The sequence below is a fragment of the Phocoena phocoena genome, chromosome 1 (assembly GCF_963924675.1).
Source record: "Phocoena phocoena chromosome 1, mPhoPho1.1, whole genome shotgun sequence".
Taxonomy (NCBI): Eukaryota; Metazoa; Chordata; class Mammalia; order Artiodactyla; family Phocoenidae; genus Phocoena; species Phocoena phocoena.
The window spans coordinates 60531390-60555244 of NC_089219.1; the positions used below are offsets into that span (position 1 = coordinate 60531390).

A 23855-nucleotide genomic window follows, 5' to 3' on the forward strand; every position below is an offset into this window, starting at 1 on the left:
AGTTCAAAAGAACACATCACGTGGAATTAGAAGTCACCATAATAGAGGTTCCATTACTTCTGGGTCCTTATTGTAAATCTCAGAAGCAATGTCTATTTTAATAGCTCTTAAATTAGGAGACAGTGACAGACTCTACCTACTACTTCACTGATGTTCTAGGAAAGCTTCTTTACACAGAATTTTTTAATTTCCTTTTATTTGGATACATTATGACTCACTTACAGTTAGTTTTTTTTCATTTTTTCCCAATTTTATCAAGATATAATTGAAGTACATCACTGTATAAATTTAAAGTATACAACATAATGGTTTGATTATATATATAGTGAAGTGATTACTGCAATAAGTTTAATTAGCAACCATTATCTCATTTAGATGCAATAAAAATAAGAAAAAGAAATTTGTTTTCTTATGATGAGAACACTTAGGATTTCCTCTCAACAACTTTCATATATATCATACAGCAGTGTTACCTATAGTCATTATGTTGTACATTACATCCCTTACATAGATTTTTAAATATTTTCTATTGCTCAGCTTCGCATGAGAGACTTCATATTAGTTGCATACAAACCAAAAGCTTTGGTATTTTTTTGATCTATAAAAAGTATAACAGCTTATTTTATAATATATTACTTTGATAACCTAATACTTTTCAAGAGGCAAAACCATAACAAATATTTTCCCCAGTAATTGCTCCTCATAAAAATTCAATTATTCTCAATTGTATTTTTTAATCTGAGAAGTTCTCTGAGGTATATTTAAAAGGGCTAAATTTATTCTCACAACCTCCAAAGATAAATCTACCAGAGAATGGCTCCCATTAGAGAACCTAGCTCATTTAGGATACTATAAATGTCTGTAGATTATAATATGTGTAGGGTTTTTGCAGTCAATAAAACCAGAAAAGTAAACTGGTGTCAAATTATAATTTCCTTGAATGCAATGTTGATGAATTTGGACCTTTTCCTGAAATAATTTGGTTTCTGAGCCCAGAAATGACATGACCAAATTATTTGGGGGATTACTCTTGTGACAATGATAAGTATGGATTGGAAGAAGCTGAAACTGGAGGCAGGCAAACTAGCAAAGAGGCTGTTACAAGGCCTGGTCACCATAGTCCAAGAAGTAAAAGAGGTTAAACCAAGAAGTAAGTAAACTAACAAGTGAGAGGAGCTAAGGGACTCTTCATCTCTTAAACCCTAATTCTAGTATTATTTGATATGAAGCCTTCTTTGGATCAGGCAGAGAGGATGAAAAGAGAACATATATTCAAGACATATAACAGAGGTAGAATAAACAGGTGTTTGTAATTGACTAATTTGGAAGGTGATAGAGAAAAAACAAGTTTAGAATAACTTCCAAGTTTCTATTTTAGGCTACAAGGGAGGTAGTGGTAACATTCATCAAAATAGAAAATAGAGAAATAAGAGTCAAGTTCTTTCTACCGTTGCTTTATTGGGACAATCAATCCTTCCTTTCCTTAAAGGGACTTGGGCTCCATCTTCTTATTTTGGCACTGATGGTTCTCCATTCGCAAGACCTGTGAGCTCTGCTCACAGTGTGAAGGTCCAGCTTGCCCTGGGAACATAACCCACTGTGGCCTGACAGGGGAATAATTCTCTGAACCGGTCTTCTCCAAGAGTGAACTGCTTTGAGAAAGAACTTTCTGTCTTCTTTGGGCTTTAACACTAAGGAAATAAAGAAGTCCTCTGAGTCCCTTCATGTTGCTGAGAATTTTACTGAGAAAATACTTTTCTATTTCCCGAACATGTCGAATACTTTAATACCTAGGAAAATGCTGATGCTCGTGTCATTTTCCTTGCTTGAAAATCCCTTTCTGCCTTCTCCATCTGGTGAACTCTTCATCTCATAACCCCTAATGTCAATATTATCTGATATGAAGCCATCTCTGGGTCAGTTCCTGAATTACACGTTCTCAAAACACGACATCTTCTAGGTAGCATGAATCCCAGGCATAATACATTAACACATTAATTTCAAAATTACTTAATTTCTTAATTTTCTCATAGAATATAAGCTCCATCAGGGCAGGGACTGTGTTTTGTTATGTAAATCCTTGAATTACTATTAAACACATAATAAAAATTTCATATTATCCATTATTATTGTTAATTGTAGGTTTTTATGTCCACTTCACTAAGTTGTGAGGTACCTGAAGGAAGTGACCACATCTTAGTGCCAGCCCTTAGCCTAGCCATCTGATATGTGCTCAAGAGATGTTTGTTATATTAAAGAAAGAATTGTTTGGTTAATGAATTTAAAAGGCATAATTTACAAGGAATTTGTAAAATGAAGTATCAGGGTAGTAACAAAGTAAGATAGTCAACTTGTTATTTTGTCTACAATGATAATGATGATATGAAGAATCAGACCTTTCTTCCTTTATGGGCAGTTAGCTAAGTGTAAAATTCAGGTTCAGAAATATCATTTTTTTGACAGCATGTTGAGAATCAATGGCTGAACTTATGACTTTTTTAAAGCAAGATTGCCTTTATATAAATATAATTACCCATAAGAAATAATGCTATTAGAATTCAGTGTCTTTTACAGTTCTTTGATTGAAATGAGCTTTCATTATGAGGCACATTTCACAATGGTCTCATCTAGAGTTGATTTTTTACCCATTGTTCTATTTGGTTTCTATTGTACAGTCCGTTATTTCTGATTGTTATCCTATTATATTTTATTTCACAACTTCTAAGTACTGATTGTTATAATCATATTTTAGAATGATAATCTTTATGCCAATTTATATCCATGGGGAAAAAATTAGTCCTGGTTAAGACCAATCAAAAAGTTATCCTAAGTGAAATTTATTCCTAAATTGCTATTTTAAGTGAACATATGCAGCTAAAAGCACATATCATTCCAATTATTAAATAAAAGCTAATTTTATTTCTATGTATTGATAGACACTATGAAAAAATATACCAGTAATGTAGGTTTTAGCATTCAAATACTAAGGGAAGAATCTCTAGTAATAAATACATAGAAGAAAAAATATCTAGTTGAGTCTGAGGCAAATATTATTTTAAGAAACTTAATTTAGGAAATTAAGAAAAATTAATAATTTTAATTTATAATCATAATAATAAAAAACAATTTTTCTAATTAACTGAATTTAGAAGAAAAGATTTGTGGAGTAATTTTCTTTGAAGATATAATAAACATAAAAGTGAAGAGGCATACAAACTTGAAAAATATTAACATCTTTACCATATTTTCAAAACTATAAAGTAATAAAAAAATAAAAGAAACAGAATATATATAGAATCACAGTCATGGTTTCTGAAAAGTTGAAATTATAAACATCAGAAATCATACAAAAACCCACAGAATAATTTATGAAAAAGAAATTGTCAAAATGGAAAACTAGAATATTGATAAGTCAAATGCAGGAAGGAAAAAATTTAAACTACTTTGAACATTGTTGGACCTAGAAGGTATTATGCTAAATAAAATAAGTCAGACAGAGAAAGACAAATACTATATGATTTCACTTACATGTGGAGTCTGAAAAATAAAACACATGAACAAACAAAACAAAACAGAAAGAGTCATAGACACAGAGAACAGATGGTTGCCAGAGGGAAAAGCGATCAGGAGGATGAGTAAAATAGGTGAGGGAAAGTAGTACAAACTTCTAGTTACAAAATAAATGAGTAACAAGGATGAAATGTACAGCATGGAGAATAGAGTCAATAATAATGTTTTAACTTTGTGTGGTGACAGATGGTAACTAGACATCATGGTGATCAATTTGTAATGCATAGACATGTCAAATCACTACGTTGTGCACCAGGAACTAACATTGTGTTGTAGGTCAGCTCTACTTCAAAAACATACAAGAAAACAAACAAGCTCATAGAAAAAGAGATCAGATTTGTGGTTACCAGAGATGAGGGGACAAGGAGGGGGAATTGAAGGAAGGTGATAAGGTAAATAAGTACTAGGGATATAGTGCATAACATGATTAACATAATGAACACTGCTGTATATTATATAGGAAAGTTGTTAAGAGAGTAAATACCAAGAGTTCTCATCACAGGAAAAAATATTTTTCCTTTTCTTTTATTTTGTATCTACATGAGATGATGGATGTTGACTAAACTTATTGTGGTAATCACTTCATGATATATATAAGTCAAATCATCATGCTGTATACCTTAAACTTATACAGTGCTATATTTCAGTTATAGCTCAATAAAAGTGGAAAAAAATAAAATCAATTAAAGCTGCAAAGGCTATGCAAATACTTTTATACATATTTTCTGGTTTTTTAGTTTAATTTTTTATACAGCATGTTCTTATTATCTATTTTATACATATTAGTGTATATATGTCAATGCACATTATCTCTCATGATCCCAAAAGCACCTTTGTACTTAATTTAATTAAGTAGTAATATATTCATTTCTTTGCTAGCTTAGTATTATTAAAAAGTTTTTTTCTAATCAAGAACAAAAGTTTTAAAACTATTTATTTTTTTTTTTGCCTAAAATCTACTAAAACTCAAATTAATAAATCAGGAATTTTTTTAATGTGTGGTGTATCAGACACCTCTGGGCCTTAAAAGACCTCTATTTTTACTTTAGGTCTGCCACCAACAAACCATGTGATGCTCTTTTAGGTACCTAATAGCTCAGTAGAATGAGTGTATTTAGAAGTATGCTTTTGGCAATAAGAAACAGAATTCTGAGTAAAAGTGACTTTTTAAATAATAGGTACCTTGTTGTCCATAACAAAGTCTCAAGATAAGCAGTTCCAGAGTTTGTTTCAGTAGCTTAATGATTTTACCAAAAGCTCAGTCTTTTTCGATTTTTCTACACTATTCCCAGCATGTTGGCTTTCAGCCTTGGAATTGTTACCTCATGGTTTCATAGTGTCTGCTGCAACTCCAGACATCACACTCTCATTCAACCATGAAAAGAAGAGGAAAAAGAGGGACAGGTAAAAAAGTTCTCATGTCTCTCTCCCTCTTTTAAACCAGGGGGAAAAATCTTTCTCAGGATCTCCCTCAGAATCTCTTCTCCTCCTCTTCCTGTTCTAGTGGCCAGAACTGAGTCATATGCTCATATCCTAGCTGCAGAGGAGGTTTGCCTCATGACTATTTGGGATTTCGAGTCTCTGATGCAGGGCAGATACCGCTGGCAAGGAAGAAAGGGAAAGGAAATGACAGTTGCCTGGGAAACCAGCCATGGCTACCTTGGCAGATTATTTTCAAAGGCCTTTATCTGCTAAAGGTCAAATTCTCCGACATCTTAGTCACAGGGTTGTTTCTGTATTTTACATTAGTTAGGGTATCAACAATCTAAGGCCAGATCTACATAAAAGTACATGAATTAATATTTACAAAGCCCAAAGTGACAAGTTGTAATTTTTTCATTGAATAATAGGAAGAAATAATGAGCCTGAAACAATGAGCCTGTGTGTGTGTGTGTGTGTGTGTGTGTGTGTGTGTGTGTGTGTGTGAAGAGTCTCTTAGGAAAGAAACTTGTTTTTCCCTGCTCAGTTATCTATGAGTTTTAAAATAGCTTAACTGTGCCTGAGTATTTTTTCAGTAGCGTTTGAAATCTCTTCATGAGCTTATAATGTAGGTTGCAGCATATTCTAGTGAAAATGAGCATCTTCATAGCTGATTATGTTTCCCATAACCTCTTGATTAGACTGCTTCAGTGCAAGCCAGGAGCTTCAGTTCCTGAAGTGTGACCATACACAGAGATAATTGTCATGGTTTCTGCTCATATGGCACCGTTTCTCCAGAAAGAGTTCAAAAAGTCTTACAAGTACAATTTTATCTTTACTGCATTGTCATGAGTTAGGAATGCACAATAATTTTTGGCCAGTGGGAAAACTCACGTTCAGAGTGAATGAATGACTGGTTCTGGTCATAAACCCAAGAAGACTAGAGAGAGAGGAATGAAATTCAGTCTTCTCCTCAATCTAATTAGAGTAGTGCAGAATTTGTCTTACAGCTGGTTGCTGTTCACAAGGTTCTATTTTATACTTTAATCTATTTCACTGGAGAAGTTTATCTTACTATATAAACTAAAGCTATTCTTGAGAGGTTACTTCTAAGTTTATTTCTTCATACATAATTTTTTTTCATGTTATGCATTAAATTAAAGATACGTAGTTATAGGAAAGAAAAGTTTTCCAATAAGACATCATGAAATCAGCTTAAACTTTTAAATGTTGAATATTTAAAAGGAAAAAATATTTCCCAAGGAAATACTCAAAATAATGTGACAGCTTGATGTAAATTATATATTTTAAATATTTATTCTAAAAATGTAAATACTGCAAGGAGAAAGAAACATCTTAATTAGAAGCATTCACAAATTGCTTAATTAGACGAATTCTAAAAAATTGTCTTCCCAATATTCTTTGACAGAATAATAGGTGTTTAGTTTGGTTACATATCCTTCTGGGAGATCCAAGAAGCCAGTTTAGCTTTTTGTTGCTGTTCTTAGGGGAAAGTTGAATTGAAATGATGGAGAGTACATAAATATTGTAGCTGTGACATTGGCTTAAGATATAGTAATAATCGAGGAAGAATTTTTTTTAAATTTTTATTGGCGTATAGTTGATTTACAATGTTGTATCAGTTTCAGGTGTACAGCAAAGTGAATCAGTTATACATATACATATATCCACTCTTTTTTTTTAAGATTCTTTTCTCATGTAGGCCATTAAGGGAGAATCTTTATAGAAAACATTTTATCATAGAAATTATATTATGTTACTGGACAATGGATTTTAAATTTTTCCTTGTGTGTAAATATAATAAGTTTATGTTTCTTCAACGAGGTATGCTGCTAGTTGCATTTTTAAAGAATATCAATTCCTGGGCCTTCTTGTCTTTAGTACTTGTGTTGTAAGGAATGATTTACTTCAAAATGTATAATACAGGGCTTCCCTGGTGGCGCAGTGGTTGAGAGTCTGCCTGCCGGTGCAGGGGACACGGGTTCATGCCCCAGTCCGGGAAGATCCCACATGCGGCGGAGCGGCTAGGCCCGTGAGCCATGGCCGCTGATCCTGTGAGTCCGGAGCCTGTGCTCCGCAACAGGAGAGGCCACAACAGTGAGAGGCTGGCGTACTGCAAAAAAAAAAAAAAAAAATGTTTAATGCAAAGTTCATTTAAAGAAAGATTGTGAACAAGAGAACATGGTAGAATCAGTAAGTCCAAAGTATAAAATGTAAATGTCCATTTAACATAGGACATGGATTAAGTGGAAAGATAGTATATTCTTTCCCTAAGTTCCAATACGAGAGAAACATCGGACAGTAGCAACTGAGGGGAGTTTTCCTATCCTTGTGACATGAATAACCACTAATTAGAGAGTGTTTGAGAACATTTGAAAGACAAGTTAAAAGATGGAATGAATAAGCCCATGCCAAAAATTTGCAGAATCTTGTGAGAGTCAGCAAACCCATGTTATTGCACTGGGAATTTTTGGAGAAACAAAATTCTGCCAACTTTATGTGGCTTCAGAAGTAATTGTACACTTGAATAGATAAAACCTCTGAATCTGATAAAAAGCAAATCATAGACTGTATAATTTTATCAGAGTGACAGATGCACCAAGATATTGTGTTATTTCCCGTCATTGCTCCAACTGGAATCTTTTACCAGATTTGCAATTGGATAAATGCTATAAAGCAATAGCATGCTAGTAAGGACTTAATTTTCATAAATGCAACCAAAGGACAGTATTAAGAATAAATGTCCCTAGATTCCAGTAACATGTACCCTAAGAAATGAGAATTTCAAATAGTATATAAATATAGTTATCTAGGGGCAATTACCTAATAATAAATATTTCCAGTCCTTAATTTATCTATTGTATCAGGTTTTAAAAACTTAAATGTTCTTCGGGACCAAGCTTATATCATAAACCCACGGAGCTATCTAGATGTAAGATCTTAAGGACTGATGTAGACCAGGGGTTGGAAAACTATGGCTTATGGTCCAAATTTGGTGGCCCCTTTTTTATAAATAAAGTTTTATTGGAACACAGCCATGTCCATTGCACTACAATGGCAGAACTGGGTAGTTGAGACAGAGACCATATGGCCTATAGAGCATGAAACCCTTCTTGTCTAGCCTTTAATAGAAAAAGTTTCTTGACCCCTGGCATAGACTACAGTGAGCTCTAGAAAATATTCTTTTCAAAAAACATTCATATTTAAACAATGATCAAGCCAAACAGTCCAGGCCAGTTTTAGATGATTGGCCACTGCTGTGAAAAGAGATCCTGTGCCAGCTCTGTCATTAACTTTCTGTGTGACGTTGAACAAGTCGCCAAGTCTCCTCTAGTAAGAAGGGAGCACTTCTTTTTCCTGAGGTTGCTGTGCATAAGGCCAAATGGCAAAAATCAATATGGTCTTTTAAGGAGAATATGAAAGTCAAACCAGGGAAGCATGTCCAAAACAGTCATAAATGCAAGAAGAGCCTGAAGTGAATATTGGGAGTTAAGATGCAGGGCCTGACAGGTCAGAGTTTCAAGAAGACAAAAGAGGATGATTCGATCAAATTTAAATCCTATATTCATTATAGGGAAACACACATGCCTGTGTTTTCATGGGCTAAGTATGTCCATGATTCCATGGACTGGGATGGACAAGAACTCAATTTCATCATCTGCATAAAAGTATTTACAGTGTTCTCCTAGTCTAAGAAATGTCCTGTGGGAAAGAAAAGAAAAATGTTTTTGGTCACATAAACAGGAAATTGTCTAAGCTAATTGAATCTGTTAAATAATCACAATGAACATTTGTATGTTTTATAAGAAGTCCTACTGATAAGAAATCTATTTAACATTTTTAATCAAGATTTGCCAAAATGTACTGACCATCTGAAATTTTTTTTAAAATCATACAACATTTATAAGTCCTTAGGAAAACTTCAAGAAACTGTGACCTCAATAATCTCTCAAAATATTTCCAACTCTGAAATTCTTCTGTAAGTATTTCAATACTTAACTCTTAAAGAACACCTACCATATGTCAATCACAATTTATGTGCTTTACCTGTATTAACTATTTTAATCATCAAAATAACCTTATGATGTAAGGATTCTTATTATCATTCCCATATTACAGATGAGAAAACTGAGGTGCAAAGATGTTCTTATTGGTTTAAAGTCAAACAGCTAAGTGAGTGGTAGAATCAGGATTTATACCCAAGTTGTCTGAATTCAGAGTCTATGCCCTAAACTACTCTCCATTTAGAGTATTTTTGCTATATTTCAGATATCCAAACAAATGAAAAACTCACCTAAGTATTTCACTTAGTATTTTTTATTATTTGGATTTTTAAAACCTACTATTGAAAATGTCAGGATGTCAACTTAACACAAGATGCAGATATCCTGGGACGGATGAATCTCAGCCTTATCTGCCTTTATCATCAAGCATAGTTTACAATAAGTAAGCTAATGTATATTCATTACAATATCATTAAAACAGGCCTATCAGGTTATCTCCTTGACAACTGTTAATTAATTATAGCTGCCTCCTTGGCAACTGTTAATTAACAGAAGATGCCTGATAAAAATTGAGTGCTTTTTCTTTGTAATTATTCTAGAATTCAAACAGCTCACTGGTAAAGAGTTATTCATTCACGCACATATGAATATCTTCATTTAACAAACTGTTTGAGAAGCTATTTGTAAGATCAACAACTTACTTGCCCTCATGAAGCTTCAGTCTAGTAGGGGGAAAATAATTAGCAAGTAAACAAGTTTTAATTTTCAGTATTAAATATTAAAATATAAAACCTAAAAAATTAAATTAAATATTTTCAGTGGTAAGTGTTAAGAAGAAAATGGAACAGGGCAATATATAACATGAAGATGGGAAAGAGATTTAATTTTGGGTAAAGGGGATATGAGAAGGAAAAATATGAGCTGAGTTGAAAAGGAGCCAGCTATGAGAAGATTTACGAGTTAGAACATTACAGGCAAGAGAAGCAGCAATGATAAATGTAACAATCCTGGAAATTTTATACATTTCTACAATTTTTACATGTATAATATGAACATAGGTTGGTAAACAGCATTTAATACAACCAATTTCCTTAGAACTTGCTCATTCAGATAACTAGGTGAACTTTACAAATAATAACTTTAAATAATCAGAAAGATATTCGGTTCAGACAGGAGATGATCATATTGTAGGCATAACTGATAGAGAATGTGACCCAAACTGTAACAAGTCCTGATATTTTCTCCCTAACCTATGGCAGTGATCATGCCTTCAAGCCATTTGTAAGGGGAAGTCACACCAGTCAGATTCCTGTGTTGGGACATAGAGGTAGGCCGCAGACCCACATGTGTTTACTGTAAGGACAAAGGAGTACAGTCAAATGAGTAGTAATCAAGTAGGCTGCTTGAAGTGCATAAGAACAGGCCACGTGGGACCCCACCTAGTAGAGTAAGGAGGTAAACAAATGGAGATAAGAGGCTCACCCCCCAAGGAATCAGCAAGGAGAGGAGATAAAAGCCTGGAATATTCCTCTAGCACAGTGGATCTCAACTAGAAGTAATTTTGTCCCCCTAACCTCTACCCTGGGGACATTTGACAATGTCTGGAGACATCTGAAAACTGCAGAGAGTACTACTGATATTAGGTAGGTAGAGGCCTTCGATGCTGCTAAACATCCTACAATGCACAAGATAGCTGCATACCAGATATCCCCTTATCCAGCCTTGAGGATAGAATGACAGGGATTCGTGCAAGAAACTCTAATGGGAATTTTTAGAATTTCTTCACTTTGGACCAAAATCTCTTACATCCTTTAAGGATACATGTTAGTATTGTGGACTTAAGCTATAATCACAGAAAAACCTCAGCTTCAGATGTACTCTTTTAGCATTTTCGTTCTTTCTTTTCACATATATGACTCATATAGCAACGTTCTCCAAAACCCAGCTCAAACTTCACCTTTTCTTAAAGTTTTCCATAATTACCAAACTGTCAAATGTTCCTTCTTCTGAGCTCCTATGGCAATCTATACATACTTTTATCCTAGCATTTATCACCCTGTGAAGTAATTATTCATTGAAAGGTCATTCCCATTTTAAAAATAGGTCTTTCTGGGTAGAGACTATGTAAGATGTGCTAAACATCCTACAGTGCACAAAGTAGTCCCCTATATCAAAGAATTAACTGGCCCAAAATGTCAATAGTGCCAAAGTTGAGAAACCCTGCATCCCAGAAATCTTTGTAACTTCAATGTCCACGTGGCACCTGCCGTAAGGAAGCACAAAGTAAATGAATGAATGCTTACAAACACTACTAACATAAAAATACCATGAGTTCTATTTTATTTTTCTGACAAAGCCTCACTTGTTTGTGTCCTAATTAAATTAAAAACCTATTACATATTTCATCTAAAAGGAACTCTTTTTGGACAATTTGACAATGATTATAGTTTAGTAACTAGCACACGAACAAGAAAAGCAACAGGCTGCATTATAGACTGTCTAAAATCTTGTGGGTTAAGACAGTCATTTTGAAAGGTGTAAAATGTAAGAAATAATATAGAATGACATTTTCAAAAAGCAGAAATAAGAGTATAAAATTTTAAAGATATGTAAGAAATCATATTGGAAAGTAACTTTAAAAATGGAAGTAAGAATGTAATGATAGGATGAAACTTTGGTAATAGTAATTAATGGAAACTAGGATTAAGAAAATAAAATAAGATAAAATTAAAATAGAAGAAAAGATATTTTAAACAACAGAACTGGGCTTCCCTGGTGGCGCAGTGGTTGAGAGTCCGCCTGCCGATGCAGGGGACACGGGTTCGTGCCCCGGTTCAGGAAGATCCCACATGCCGCGGAGTGGCTGGGCCCGTGAGCCATGGCCCCTGAGCCTGCGCGTCCAGAGCCTGTGCTGCGCGACAGGAGAGGCCACAACAGTGAGAGGCCCGCGTACCGCAAAAAAATTAAAAAACATAAAATTAAATTAAAAAAAACAGAACTTAAATAAGCTTCAGGAAAGAGTTTAGAGAACCTCATGGGAAAGCCTTTTGTCATTGTTGTTCCGGAGCAAACAAAAGGAAAATTGTTGCTCATTCAAAAGAATGGCAAAGGAATCATAGGAAGCTATGTTAAAAACTTAAAATATAGTTTTACGTATGAATTTATGAGTCAAAGATTTCAAAAGCAATAGCCTAAAACTAGGATGGGAAAAGAAAAAGTCTTAGAGGTGGCAGAGAGGCTACCTATCCCTATACAAAAGGAATCAAACAAACTACACTAATAGAAACATAAGACATAATAGATACATTTATACATTGTCTTGGTCAGCCCACGTCTAAAGAACAGTGTTTAATTCTGAGTGCCAGTTGGCCTTCAGAGATAGAAATGTTTCAGATTCTGTGGTCCATATGGTCTGTCTCACTACTCAATTCTGCCATTGCAGTGCAAAAGAGCCATAGATTATATGTTAACAAATGGGCATGACTACGTTCCAGTAAAGCTTTATCTATAAAAACAAAAGTGCCAGGTTTGTATCTCATCCTGTTTGGAAGAGAAACTTTGATAAAGATGATCAGGGTGTTTAGGTTTCTGGAAACCCCATCATGTAAGAAATTATTTAAGAGGTCACCAATATTTAACCTAGAAAAAAGAGATAAATCCCAGAACTAATAAAATTTACTTTAGGACACTCAAGTACAAGACATCACTCATGTCTTCATTTAATAAAAATAATTGTGTCTTTCTCTTTAACCACCATGGCTAGAAAAAATGTATATTCTCAGGTTTATGTGATATGCATCTTGGAGATCAGTGAGAACTATAGAGTTCCTAGAGTTCAGGAAGTTGTGGAAAGGCTTCTGGTCTTCAGCTCATGATGGTTCTCACTAGAATACTTTTTGCCTAAGGCTACATGGTCAAGTCAAATGCAGGTGGCTTTACTACTCTGTGGTCATTTTTCATTCATTGCCATGCTTGGTCACTTGGTCCTTCACCTTGGTTCCCAAAGTTTTGGTGTTCATTGTTTGTTGGACGACAATGTGGTCTAGAAACAAAGCTTGAGAGAATCTACCACTCCTCAGTATTCCCAGGCTCAGAAGAAAATCTAATTCTCTCTTCATGGAGCACAGCCACTACTGCCCCTTCCACTAGAAGCACCTATTCAGTGGTATAGGTTTGGCAAGAGGTGAGTCAGATGTTCTTACAATGCTGGCCAATGTTTCACAACCATCTTTGGACTGCTAGTGGTCCCACACAGACCCTTCTGGGCATCTTGAAGTGTAAAGGAGACATATATATATATATATATATATATATATATATATATATATATATATAAACTAACAATTCAAGAAAGTTAGTGACCAATGCCAAATAAATCATGGAAAAGAAAGCAGATAGTATGTGAGCTTAAAAGGAGAGATAACTTTGTGGTGGACTAGACAAGAAACATCACTTATTTATTTTTCAAATATTTATTTCTAGTCAAGACCTTTCACCTGAGCTCCAGTCTTACACAGGCGCACATGTGCACGTGTGTGACCACGTGTGCACACACACAATTTTCTCCTAACATAGGACTCACACATTCACCTCAAATTCTCTATAGTATTTAAAAAAGTATTCACTACATCCAGCTCTCTCCACCTTAGATTTATTCCTTTGCAACATTCCCACAGTGCTACTCAATCCAGAAACTAGCTTCAATTCCTTCCCCTTCATTACCTTCCACATCCAACCAACTATCATCATTACCAAGTATGTCTTCACCAGTGCATCCCTCATAGTTCCCACCATATCATCCATACTGCCATTGTCTTACTTCTGGCCACAATTATATCCCACATAGATTTCAGGACAGTCTTTTGTTTGACCTTTTTGCTAGCACATCTTCTCCACATTTCTCACACCACTCCAAGCTGCCAAAGTGATCTTTCTAAAAAAAAATTTGATATATCTTCCCAAAATAAAAATTTGATATATCTTCCCTATCTAAATCTTAAATCTTCCATTGCCTTCAAGCTAAAACTCAAACTTCTTTGTTTAACATGGATGATCTCATGATCTGGCCCTTTTCTACATATTATTTCTTATTTCTTACTATGTTTCTTATTTACCATTCTTACTAACCTGCAGTTCCTTAAATGGGCTTTGATCTCTTTCAATGCCCCCTTTGATGTCTCTTCCAAAAAACATCCATCTCTTCTGATTCTGTAGCCTGATCAACTGCTACAAAGTGAAGTGTCAGTAGAGTCTCTTTTTTTTTTTTTTTTTTTTTTTTTGCGGTACACGGGCCTCTCACTGTTGTGGCCTCTCCCATTGCAGAGCACAGGCTCCGGACGTGCAGGCTCAGCGGCCATGGCTCACGGGCCCAGCCGCTCCGCGGCATGCAGGATCTTCCTGGACCGGGGCACGAACCCTCGTCGCCTGCATCGGCAGGCAGACTCTCAACCACTGCGCCACCAGCGAAGCCCGAGTCTCCTATTTTTTACTCCCACTCCCCAACGCTGAAAAAGCACTTTTTTAGAATCCTACACATATATTTTCTATGGCATTTAGTCTATTGGGTAAACATGGCCCATTGTCTTAACCATTTTCTTTCAAGATTATGAGCTACCTGATAATAGGAAAAACAGCTTTCATCTTGATAACCGTAAAAGTTGAGAGATAGTAGGAAATCAATATGTTTATGTTATTGAATAAAGAGTATTGAAGATGTATGGATAAAGGCATATTGAACAGGAGAAAAAGAGCATTAGCAAAAGCTTAAAACAGAAAACTGATCTTCTCAAAGTCATCACTAATCTACATGTTGTTCAATCAAGTGGTCATTTCTCAGGTATATCATCAATTTTTCTTACAATTTGCTATTTTTTCCAACTTGAAATGCCATCTTTACTTGGCTTCCAGTTCTTCACACTCTTCTGGCTTTTCTCTTGTGATCCTAGTAGCTTCTCTGTCTTCTTTCCTGGATCATCCTCATGTCTCCTTAGACCTATTATCTTCTCAGACCTATTATCTTCTCATCTACACTCATTCCTTTGGTGATCTCACATGCTCAAGGCTTGATACCATCTGTATGCTGACCATGCTCTAATGATCTATTTTGCCTGGACTTCGTCCCTGAACTCCAGACTTGTGTATATAACTTCCTGTTTGACATCTCTAATTGGCTTTACAATAGAAATTTCTAATTTAGCATTTCTTTTTTTTTTTTCAACCTTATGAGGTGAGGTATAACTGATAAATAAAATTGTAGGATATTTAAAGTACATTGTGATGATTTAATGGAAGTATATATTATGAAAGGATTCTTCTCATCTAATTAATTAACCCATCCATCACGTCACATATTTATCTTTTGGGGAGGAAATTTGAGGGGGGATGGACAGAGGTGAGAACATTTAAAACCAAGCTTTTGATGAACCCAAAACCCTGCTCACCCTGTCTTCTCCATCAGAACTACACTTCATCCTTCTAGTTGTTCAGACCAAAACACACTTTTAATCACATTTGACTCTACTTTCTCTTACTCCCCACAATCATTTCATCAACAAAACATTTGAATCTAATCTTAAATATGTCCAGAATCCAGCCACTTCTCTCCCCGTCCACTGCCACCAACCTGACCAAACCGCCGTCACCTCTCATTTGGCATTTTCCATTAACTGCCTGTTTGATCTCCCAGCTTCCACCTTCATCCTCCTCGGTCTGTCTACAAGCCTGAAATCATAAGTATCCTTTTAAAACAAGTCACTTCAATATACCTTTGATCAAAGCCTTTCAGTGACTCTCCATCTTACTCAAAATCAAAGCCAAAGTCTTGGGCTATAAGACCCCATATTTTCTAACTCCCCATTATCATGTCTTTACTTCTCCTGTCCCTCAGTCTACTTCAGCCACACTGATTACCTAGGATGTCTTCAAGCAAGCAACGTGTCCCTGCTTCAGAGTCTAGGCACTAGGGTGCTCCTTCATTTCCTTTAAGCATTGGCTCAAATTTCTTCTCAGTGAGACCTGATTACCCTATTAAAAATTGCAGTCATGTTATATGAATTCTTCCTATCTTCCTCCTCTTCTTAAGTGTTCTTCATAGCACTTATAACCTTCTAGTATATTATTTTATTTTACTTAATTGCTTTATTTATTGTCACTATCATCTCCACTGGAATGTAAAGTACTTTTGAGGAGAAATTTTTGTTTCTTTTCATCCAGTGCTATTCCCCAGACCCCAGAAGACTGTCTAGCTCATAATAATCTTTCAGTAACAGTTGCTGAGTGAAGAAAGAGTACACACATTTTTTTGCATTTATGAGTGCCTGCCAGAGTCTGAATTACAGTAGTATTTCATTTGCTACTCATAAAAGCCCTATAAGATAATTACTACATGAATTTTAAAGATGAAGGAATGAAAATTTTTTGAGATTTGAGTCAACAATGCCTCCAGAATTTCTGTATAGTCAAGAGTTGGAGACAGCATTCTGGTTAGTAGGGAGATAAAAAACTTGAAAATCAGAAAAATGCTCCCTTCTCTTATGTTGTATGTTATACTTGAGAATGGTTTTGTAAATGCTGATTACACATGGCATGTGCTAAGTTACGTCTAATCTTTGGCACCAACTCTTGCCCGAGGTTTAAGGTTGTTCAAAGCTGCAGCATCATCCAAGCCCATATGTTTAGGAGACAATGAGTATAAAAGTTAGGGGTAGGGGATTAAGAGGTACAAGCTACTATGTATAAAGTGAATGAGCTATAAGGATATAAAGTACAGCACAAGGAATATAGCCAATATTTTACAATAATTATGAATGGAATATAACCTTTAAAAATTGTGAATCACTATGTTGTACATCTGAAGCTTACATAATATTATAAATCAACTATACCTCAATAAAAGAAGATTAAAAAGTTTTTCTATAACAGAACTTCATTTAAGGAAGTGAAAAATGACAAGATTGATGATGAATTTGTGGCCATATTGTGCAATTTTAGAACGCTTTACTAAGAATTGGGTTTATCCGTTGGTTTCCAAAACCTGTGGGGATTCTTAAAAATATGGATTTTGGAGGCCCAATTGGTACCTCCTATTGGTATAGATTTTTAACAAGCTTCCCAGATTTTCATTAAGCATCCAGGCCAGAACTCCATCCATAGACTGGCATTTGGAAACATGGTAAAAGCTACTAAAGGTTTTCAGGCAGCAGTTTGCATATGTTACTGTATATTTGCCACTTACTTCTCCTTAAAAAATACCCCCGTATCTGTGCACTATACACCCAGGTAAATCTGATAGGGAGGTGGGTGGAATGTCTTTTGGAGCGATGTGTCATGCACTGCCTCACAATAATATTTTTCTCCATCTGTTATAGGTCAATGCACAAACTGGCCCAGTTGGAAAGACTTGACCTAGGCAATAATGAATTCAGTGAGCTGGTAAGCAAATGCATTTTCTAAATTTGATAAATATATCCCAGGGGATTATTTCTTTTGCTCTGTCTTGATAACCCCAGGCATTAAATCATCAGGTGCACATTTACATTTGCTAAATGAAATAAAATCTGGAATTAAAGTGATTGTTTATCTATATAGTAAGCTACAGGGAATTGAATAATATTAGGATTAACTTTAAAAAGCGGGGGTACGGATAGGCAGATGCAAATTGTCAGTTTTGAGCACCACCTATATAGCAGGCACCATGTTCAGAGTGTTATATATGTTGCCTCATTTAATCCTGATTTGCCATGTTGCCATGCAACATGGAAACAAGCTCAAGGTGGTCACTGACTTATATAGATTTTATGTGGTTGAACAAGAATTAAACCAAGACTTGATTAACTCAAAGTCCATACCCTGAAGACTTCTGCTTTGGCTGCTTAATGGGCATAGCATGAGAGGAGTGGTCAATGGCCTTTTATTTCCAATTGTACTGAAAGTGTCTTTCTAGTGAGCATGTGTCATGACCTCACTGCCAGCAAAATTGACAGAATTTTGACTACTCCTTTTAGGCTTAAGTTTTCTTTAAATGTTCCTGAAAACCAAAATCTCAAATGCAAATTAGAAAGAAAACACTCTTTTACCAGCAGACCCAGCCTGTTTTACTCAGAGGTCTTCCACTTGAACATCTTCAAATTTCAAAAATCAATTCACCTAAATTGTATTTTAACTATTTTTAAATTGAAACATTTAAGAGTGTAATCAGCTTTTCTTTTGCAGCTATGTTACTAGCTACATGACCTTGTGAAAATGACTTAACCTCTCTAAACCTCATCTTCCTTTGCTATAAAATGGAGATTATAATGGTTCCTCCCCTCCAAGGTTTGTAGGAGAATTAAGTTAAAAAACGTACAGGGCCTGGAAAAGTGATTCCCAGTAAATGCCAATGTATAGGGGTGATAGGGTATAATTCACACTACAACTTGAATGTGCAAAAAAATTAACTTGTTTTACTTTGACCGTAACTAATTTGATCATTGTCCCAGCCTCTATCAGCTCTTCATTGAAGGTAAAAACTGACTTCTATTCTTCTATGATTAGAAGTTAAATCTAATTTTAGAAGTTACATGGTCCCTTTAGGTTGTGTTCATCTTCCCTGCATAGAAATTCTCTGTAACCTCTTGCCTTCCCCTGCTTGTCTCCTTAAGATGGAATCTGAGTGAGTGCGAAGGAAGGTACATATCTTTCTGACATGAGGAAAAGAGACCCCCTGTCCTCAGGCTGGTTTTCAGAAGTGCTGGCCTCTGGGCTGATATTTGCGGCTGATACTGCCTCCTGTGTTAAATCTGCAATTCTGAACCTGCCAGTTGGTTCTTTGGGCTCAGGCAATACCCCCTGGGAGCATTGGTCATCTTCCTCTTGCTGGCAGTGCCATCACTCAGTTATCATTGCGTATACATGCATAAGTCTCTGTCCTGTCTTCCCTCCAGCACCATGCTTGGAAGTCCATCACCGATTTCTGTTGTGAAGGAACCTCACCAGCCATAACCGTAATAGTGACCCCATAGCAAGTCTACAGGCTCTGAGAGTCCAAATGATATGCAAACTGAAAGAGGTCCATTAAAAACAAACTTCAGAGCTTCCTTCTGCCTGATGCATCACACTGCCAAGCTTGCTCTGCTTTGGATGCACCCAACTTTGTTATAGGGCAGCTGGCAAGGTGGCTTCAACACAGTAGAGCAAAATGACCCAGTACATAGTTTAATGCACCTCTGGCATTTTTAAAGGAGATATTTATTAGTGTAGATAGAGAGAGACGTAAAGGTGGTGAATAACAGTGACAAAACTATTGGTAGTTTTTTAAATTAGTTGTTAAGAAGTTAGGATCTACCCATGATTCCATGAAGACATGTAGCTTGGCCTAGTAGTTGAAAGAACATGGACAATGGATTCAGACGACTGAGGTTTAACTTTCAACTCCATCACTGGTTAGCTGGGTACCTTTGGGTCTATAGCTCACTCCCTATCCTCAGCTTCCTCTTCAATAAAACAAGGGTATCAAACCCATATATCTCACAGACTTTTTGAAAGAATTTCATGCAAGAGAATCTATAATAAACACTTAATGTATGTTTCAAATGAATTTCAGTTCTGTCAGGTATATAATTTTGCAAGCCTTTTGTATGGATACTTTGTGAATCAATATTTTACTATAAATATTTACATTGACAAAGTTGAATGGGGCATGTTTATTTTTTGAAAATAAGCTTACTAAAGGTAAATTTTAAATACACATATTTTGACTTATGCTTCTGATGTCTAAGAAATCATCATCTGAGTAAAAACATTTTTTACTTTTGAACTCCCAATATTTTATGCCTGTCACAAAGTTAAGTCTCTTAATTTTTTTTTGCATTTCTACTGGGGTGCTTTATTTGATAATAGTTATTTGGCGGGGTTAGGGGGAGTATATTTCTGGAACTTCACATTTCTAATGTTATTTACTTTTAATCAAATATTTGAATTTTATTCATCATATGTGTGGGGCTAGCTGTTATTTCTCTGACAGTAACAATTTTTAATGTGAAAATAAGAGAATTTGCTCTGATAAGAGGCCTCTAGAAACAAGAGCATATGGAGGAAAGGGAATTAAATTCCAATCTGTAGCTAGATATTGACACCTAGGAGATTACTGTTAGATGATTCATTTTGTGTGTCATGGTAAAGAGACAGATGTGAAGAGATGGCAGTAAGTAAAAAAAAAAAAAAGAGAATGAGAAACCTAATGAAGAAAACAGAAGTCTGCTTGCTAGAGAAACAAGGCACATATCCCAAATAAGGTCTGAAGTAGAAATATCTACTTATGGATGCTTTCGTAACAATAAAAAATTGTAAACAAAAGAAATTATCTTATGTTTCTACAGGAATAACCACTAGAAGATACTAAACAAAGTTCTGGGAACATAATAGATTCTTAAAACTTTTTTATGTGTGTTTCTTTCATGGCTTTTTTATCAATATAAAATTAATAAGTGTTCATTTAAAATTATTAGAAAGTTAAAAGAAGTATAAAGACAATAGTAAAAGTAATCTGTGACCTCATCCCCATATATAATCATTATTAATATTTTTGGTATATTCTTTCTCCCTTCCCCCATTTTCTTTTACTGAGGTCAAATGAGCATTATTTGGAGGCTGGTCAGAGATGGGACACTAGTAGGTTGATGTGTGGAGTTGGATAGCATCAATCCTTAAAAATCCTCTGTACACTCTATGTAGTACATTCTTCACACTGTTACAATAATTAGTAAGATCTCAATGTCATGGAATGGTCAGGGACCCTAAAACAGATTCAGTGATTATCATGGGGCCCAAAAGCTGTATGGTAGGATTATATTTCAGGTATATATATATTTATCCAATGAACTAAGAATTGCTATTTGTCCTGAACTGGTGCAGGAAATAATGGAGCCCCAAAGCAAATCACCATGAGCCAGAATACTGGAAAATGGAGCAGATTGAGTAGCAGAGCCCCGAGGAGATAGGATGGATCCAGTAATAGTATGAGGTTATGGTTGACCATCCCCCAAAACTAGCTCTAGCTTCCAAGCTCCTTTACTTCCTTTCTTCATCCCCCCTTCCCTCAAAAGGAGAGAACTGTGGCATACAGGAAAATGTCACTTAGAGCCCCCAAAAACTCTGCTATGGGAACATTCATCAAAAGAGTCAGTCATAAGAAGCAAAATAAGAAAGCTTTAAGGCAAGCCAGAAAGAGAAAATTGCTCAGCTCAGAGGAGGCTAAAAGCAGACTGGGAAATGGTCTGTGTATGCCTTAGAGTCCATGATCGTGATATAACGATGATCATGACTTTCTATATAAACTATATTCAGTTCCATCCTGTCAGGGATATTTTTTACATCTGTGCTCATGCATGAGGTTGGTATACATTATTCTTGTGTACTTTATCCATGGGTTCCTGTTTTTCATCAGTTTTGAAAAATTAACAGTCCTTACCTCCTCAAATGTTGCCTTTTAACTGTATCTTCTGTCTCTCCTGCTGGAATTTGGATTAAATATGAATATGAGTGATTTTGAAATAAGTGATTTTGAAATACCATCTTATTAATTATTTTGTACGTTTTTTCTGGAAAAGTAATCAGATAAAGGGTAATTTTTAAATATCTATTTCATGTCCTTAAAGAAAGTCTTCCTGCCTCTGCACCTAAAATTAGCCAGGATTCATTCTACAGAGTTTGAGGCATCATGATGAGATCATTTTAAGAGTATTTTCAACTCTTTGAGCTATTTAATGTGTCAGTAACTGACAGAGATATTTCTAAACTACAGACCATTCAAATTCTGGATTAAAGAACAAAACATGGATTTTAAAAAACAAAACACCTAAATGACAGCAACAAAAATATTTAAAGAGTAAAAAATATATATTTTTCTGTGATAAAAAAACATTTTTTAAACACATGTAAAGATGGATTGAATTTAAAAGTTCAGAGAATTCATCAGGAAATGAGTAGCATCATTTTTGTTTTGTTTTGTTTTGTTTTTATTTTTGGCTGCGTTGGATCTTTGTTGCTGTGAGCTAACTTTCTCGAGTTGTGGCGAGCGGGGGCTACTCTTCCTTGTGGTGCACAGGCTTCTCATTGCGGTGGCTTCTCGTTGCAGAACACGGGCTCTAGGCACGCGGGCTTCAGTAGTTGCAGCACGTGGGCTCAGTAGTTGTGGTGCGCGGGCTCTAGAGCACAGGTTCAGTAATTGTGGCACATGGGCTTAGTTGCTCCACAGCATGTGGGATCCTCCCAGACCAGGGATCGAACCCAAGTCCCCTGCACTGGCAGGCTGATTTTTAACCAATGCTCCACCAGGGAAGTCCCAGTAACATCGTTTTAACTCTCTAATATTTGAAACAGTATGTCAAGCCATCTTTATCAAAAGATTTCATAAATTCAGCTATCCATGGACTGTATTAGAGGATTTATATTCTATAAAGCTTCTTTATAGAAAAGCTTAAAAAATAGTCTGCACTCTACACGTCACTATTTTAAATGCTTAATAAGGCTGCAGATCACACTAAGCAAGAATTTCTAATCTCAATATTCAAACTGAATTTGTTTCTGTTGACTTTTTTCACTTTATTTCATAGAATCAAACAAAAATTTCAAATGGATAAATCAAGTAAAGAATGGAGTCACTCAGCAAAATAACGGAGAAGAAATGCCAGTAGTTGTATAGACTATCTGTTTGGTTTTATAAATAATATGAATGTGTTTTCATAGAAATTTGAAACAGCTGAGTGCTGTTTTAACTTGTAATTTAAATTGATTAAAATTAAATTAAACTTTACCAGTAGCGTAACAGCCAATGATTTCAACTCCCTAGTTTGCCCAAGGTGCGCTCATCCTTAATTACCTAGGATGCATGTATACCTGGGGCAAGCATTATATTTACATATCTGGTAATTTCCTTTATAGATAATTACAATGTAGGTTTGCCACATTTACTAATAAAATTTTGTTAATTATTCTTCAAGTAAAGCTTATAAGAAAAAGCAGAGTAATAAAAATACAATTTGTCATCTTATAACAGGCCATCCCATTTTCAGGGAAGATATTTAAAGCATCCTAATTAGTAATGCTTCCATTTCCTGCATTTGTAAAACTACTGAGGCCATAGATTGTGTGCGTGTATACACATATAGAATTTATATAGATCACAGACATTGCCAGAGGTTATCGATATATCAAGAGAAACTTGAGAAATGAAACTAATTTTTAAAATGATTGGAGACACATCAGTTTCTGTATCAGCCAAGGTCCAGGCGGGGGGTAGAAACTATTTCAAGTATGTAACAAAGAAAGTTTAATATAAGGAATGGAAAATCATGTACTAGAAAACTGGAAAGACAGAAAGGGGACCCTGAAGGACCACAGATGTAATAACTCTAGGAAGCAGCTACCACCTCTAGCTTAGGGGACAAATGGAAGATGGTAATGTAAGGAATTATGAAAACTTGAAGCTGCCACTCAGACCTCTAAATAGGGGCACCAGTCAGCTGATGTCTTCAAGGAGCTAATAAGGCTAGTTCTAATTGTGTGGAAAAAATACAAGCTGAAAACAACTGCTGTTGCTGGAGTTTAGTGTCACTGCAGGCAGCAGTGCTGCTGTTGAGATACTAAATGCCCAGGAAGTAAGTAGAATGATCAAGTCCCTTCTGCCTTCTCTAGCCTTCCAGCCCTCTCCAGTACACCCAGTCATCAGGGCCTGATGCAGAGTCACATATCAAAAAAGAAATGTAGGGCTTCCCTGGTGGCTCAGTGGTTGAGAGTCCACCTGCCAATGCAGGGGACACGGGTTTGTGCCCCGGTCCAGGAAGATCCCACATGCCGCGGAGTAGC

At 35.6% G+C, this 23855-nt stretch overlaps 1 protein-coding gene across 2 annotated transcripts in view; it reads left to right on the top strand.

The window, feature by feature from the left end:
• Positions 1 to 23855, top strand: part of LRRC7 (leucine rich repeat containing 7) — a 391693-nt gene that overhangs the window by 199882 nt on the left and 167956 nt on the right. For both annotated transcript variants that reach the window (XM_065892761.1, XM_065892769.1), the window contains exon 7: positions 17381 to 17444. In XM_065892761.1, the coding sequence (XP_065748833.1) occupies positions 17381 to 17444 (64 nt within the window). The remainder of the gene's footprint in view (positions 1 to 17380; positions 17445 to 23855) is intronic.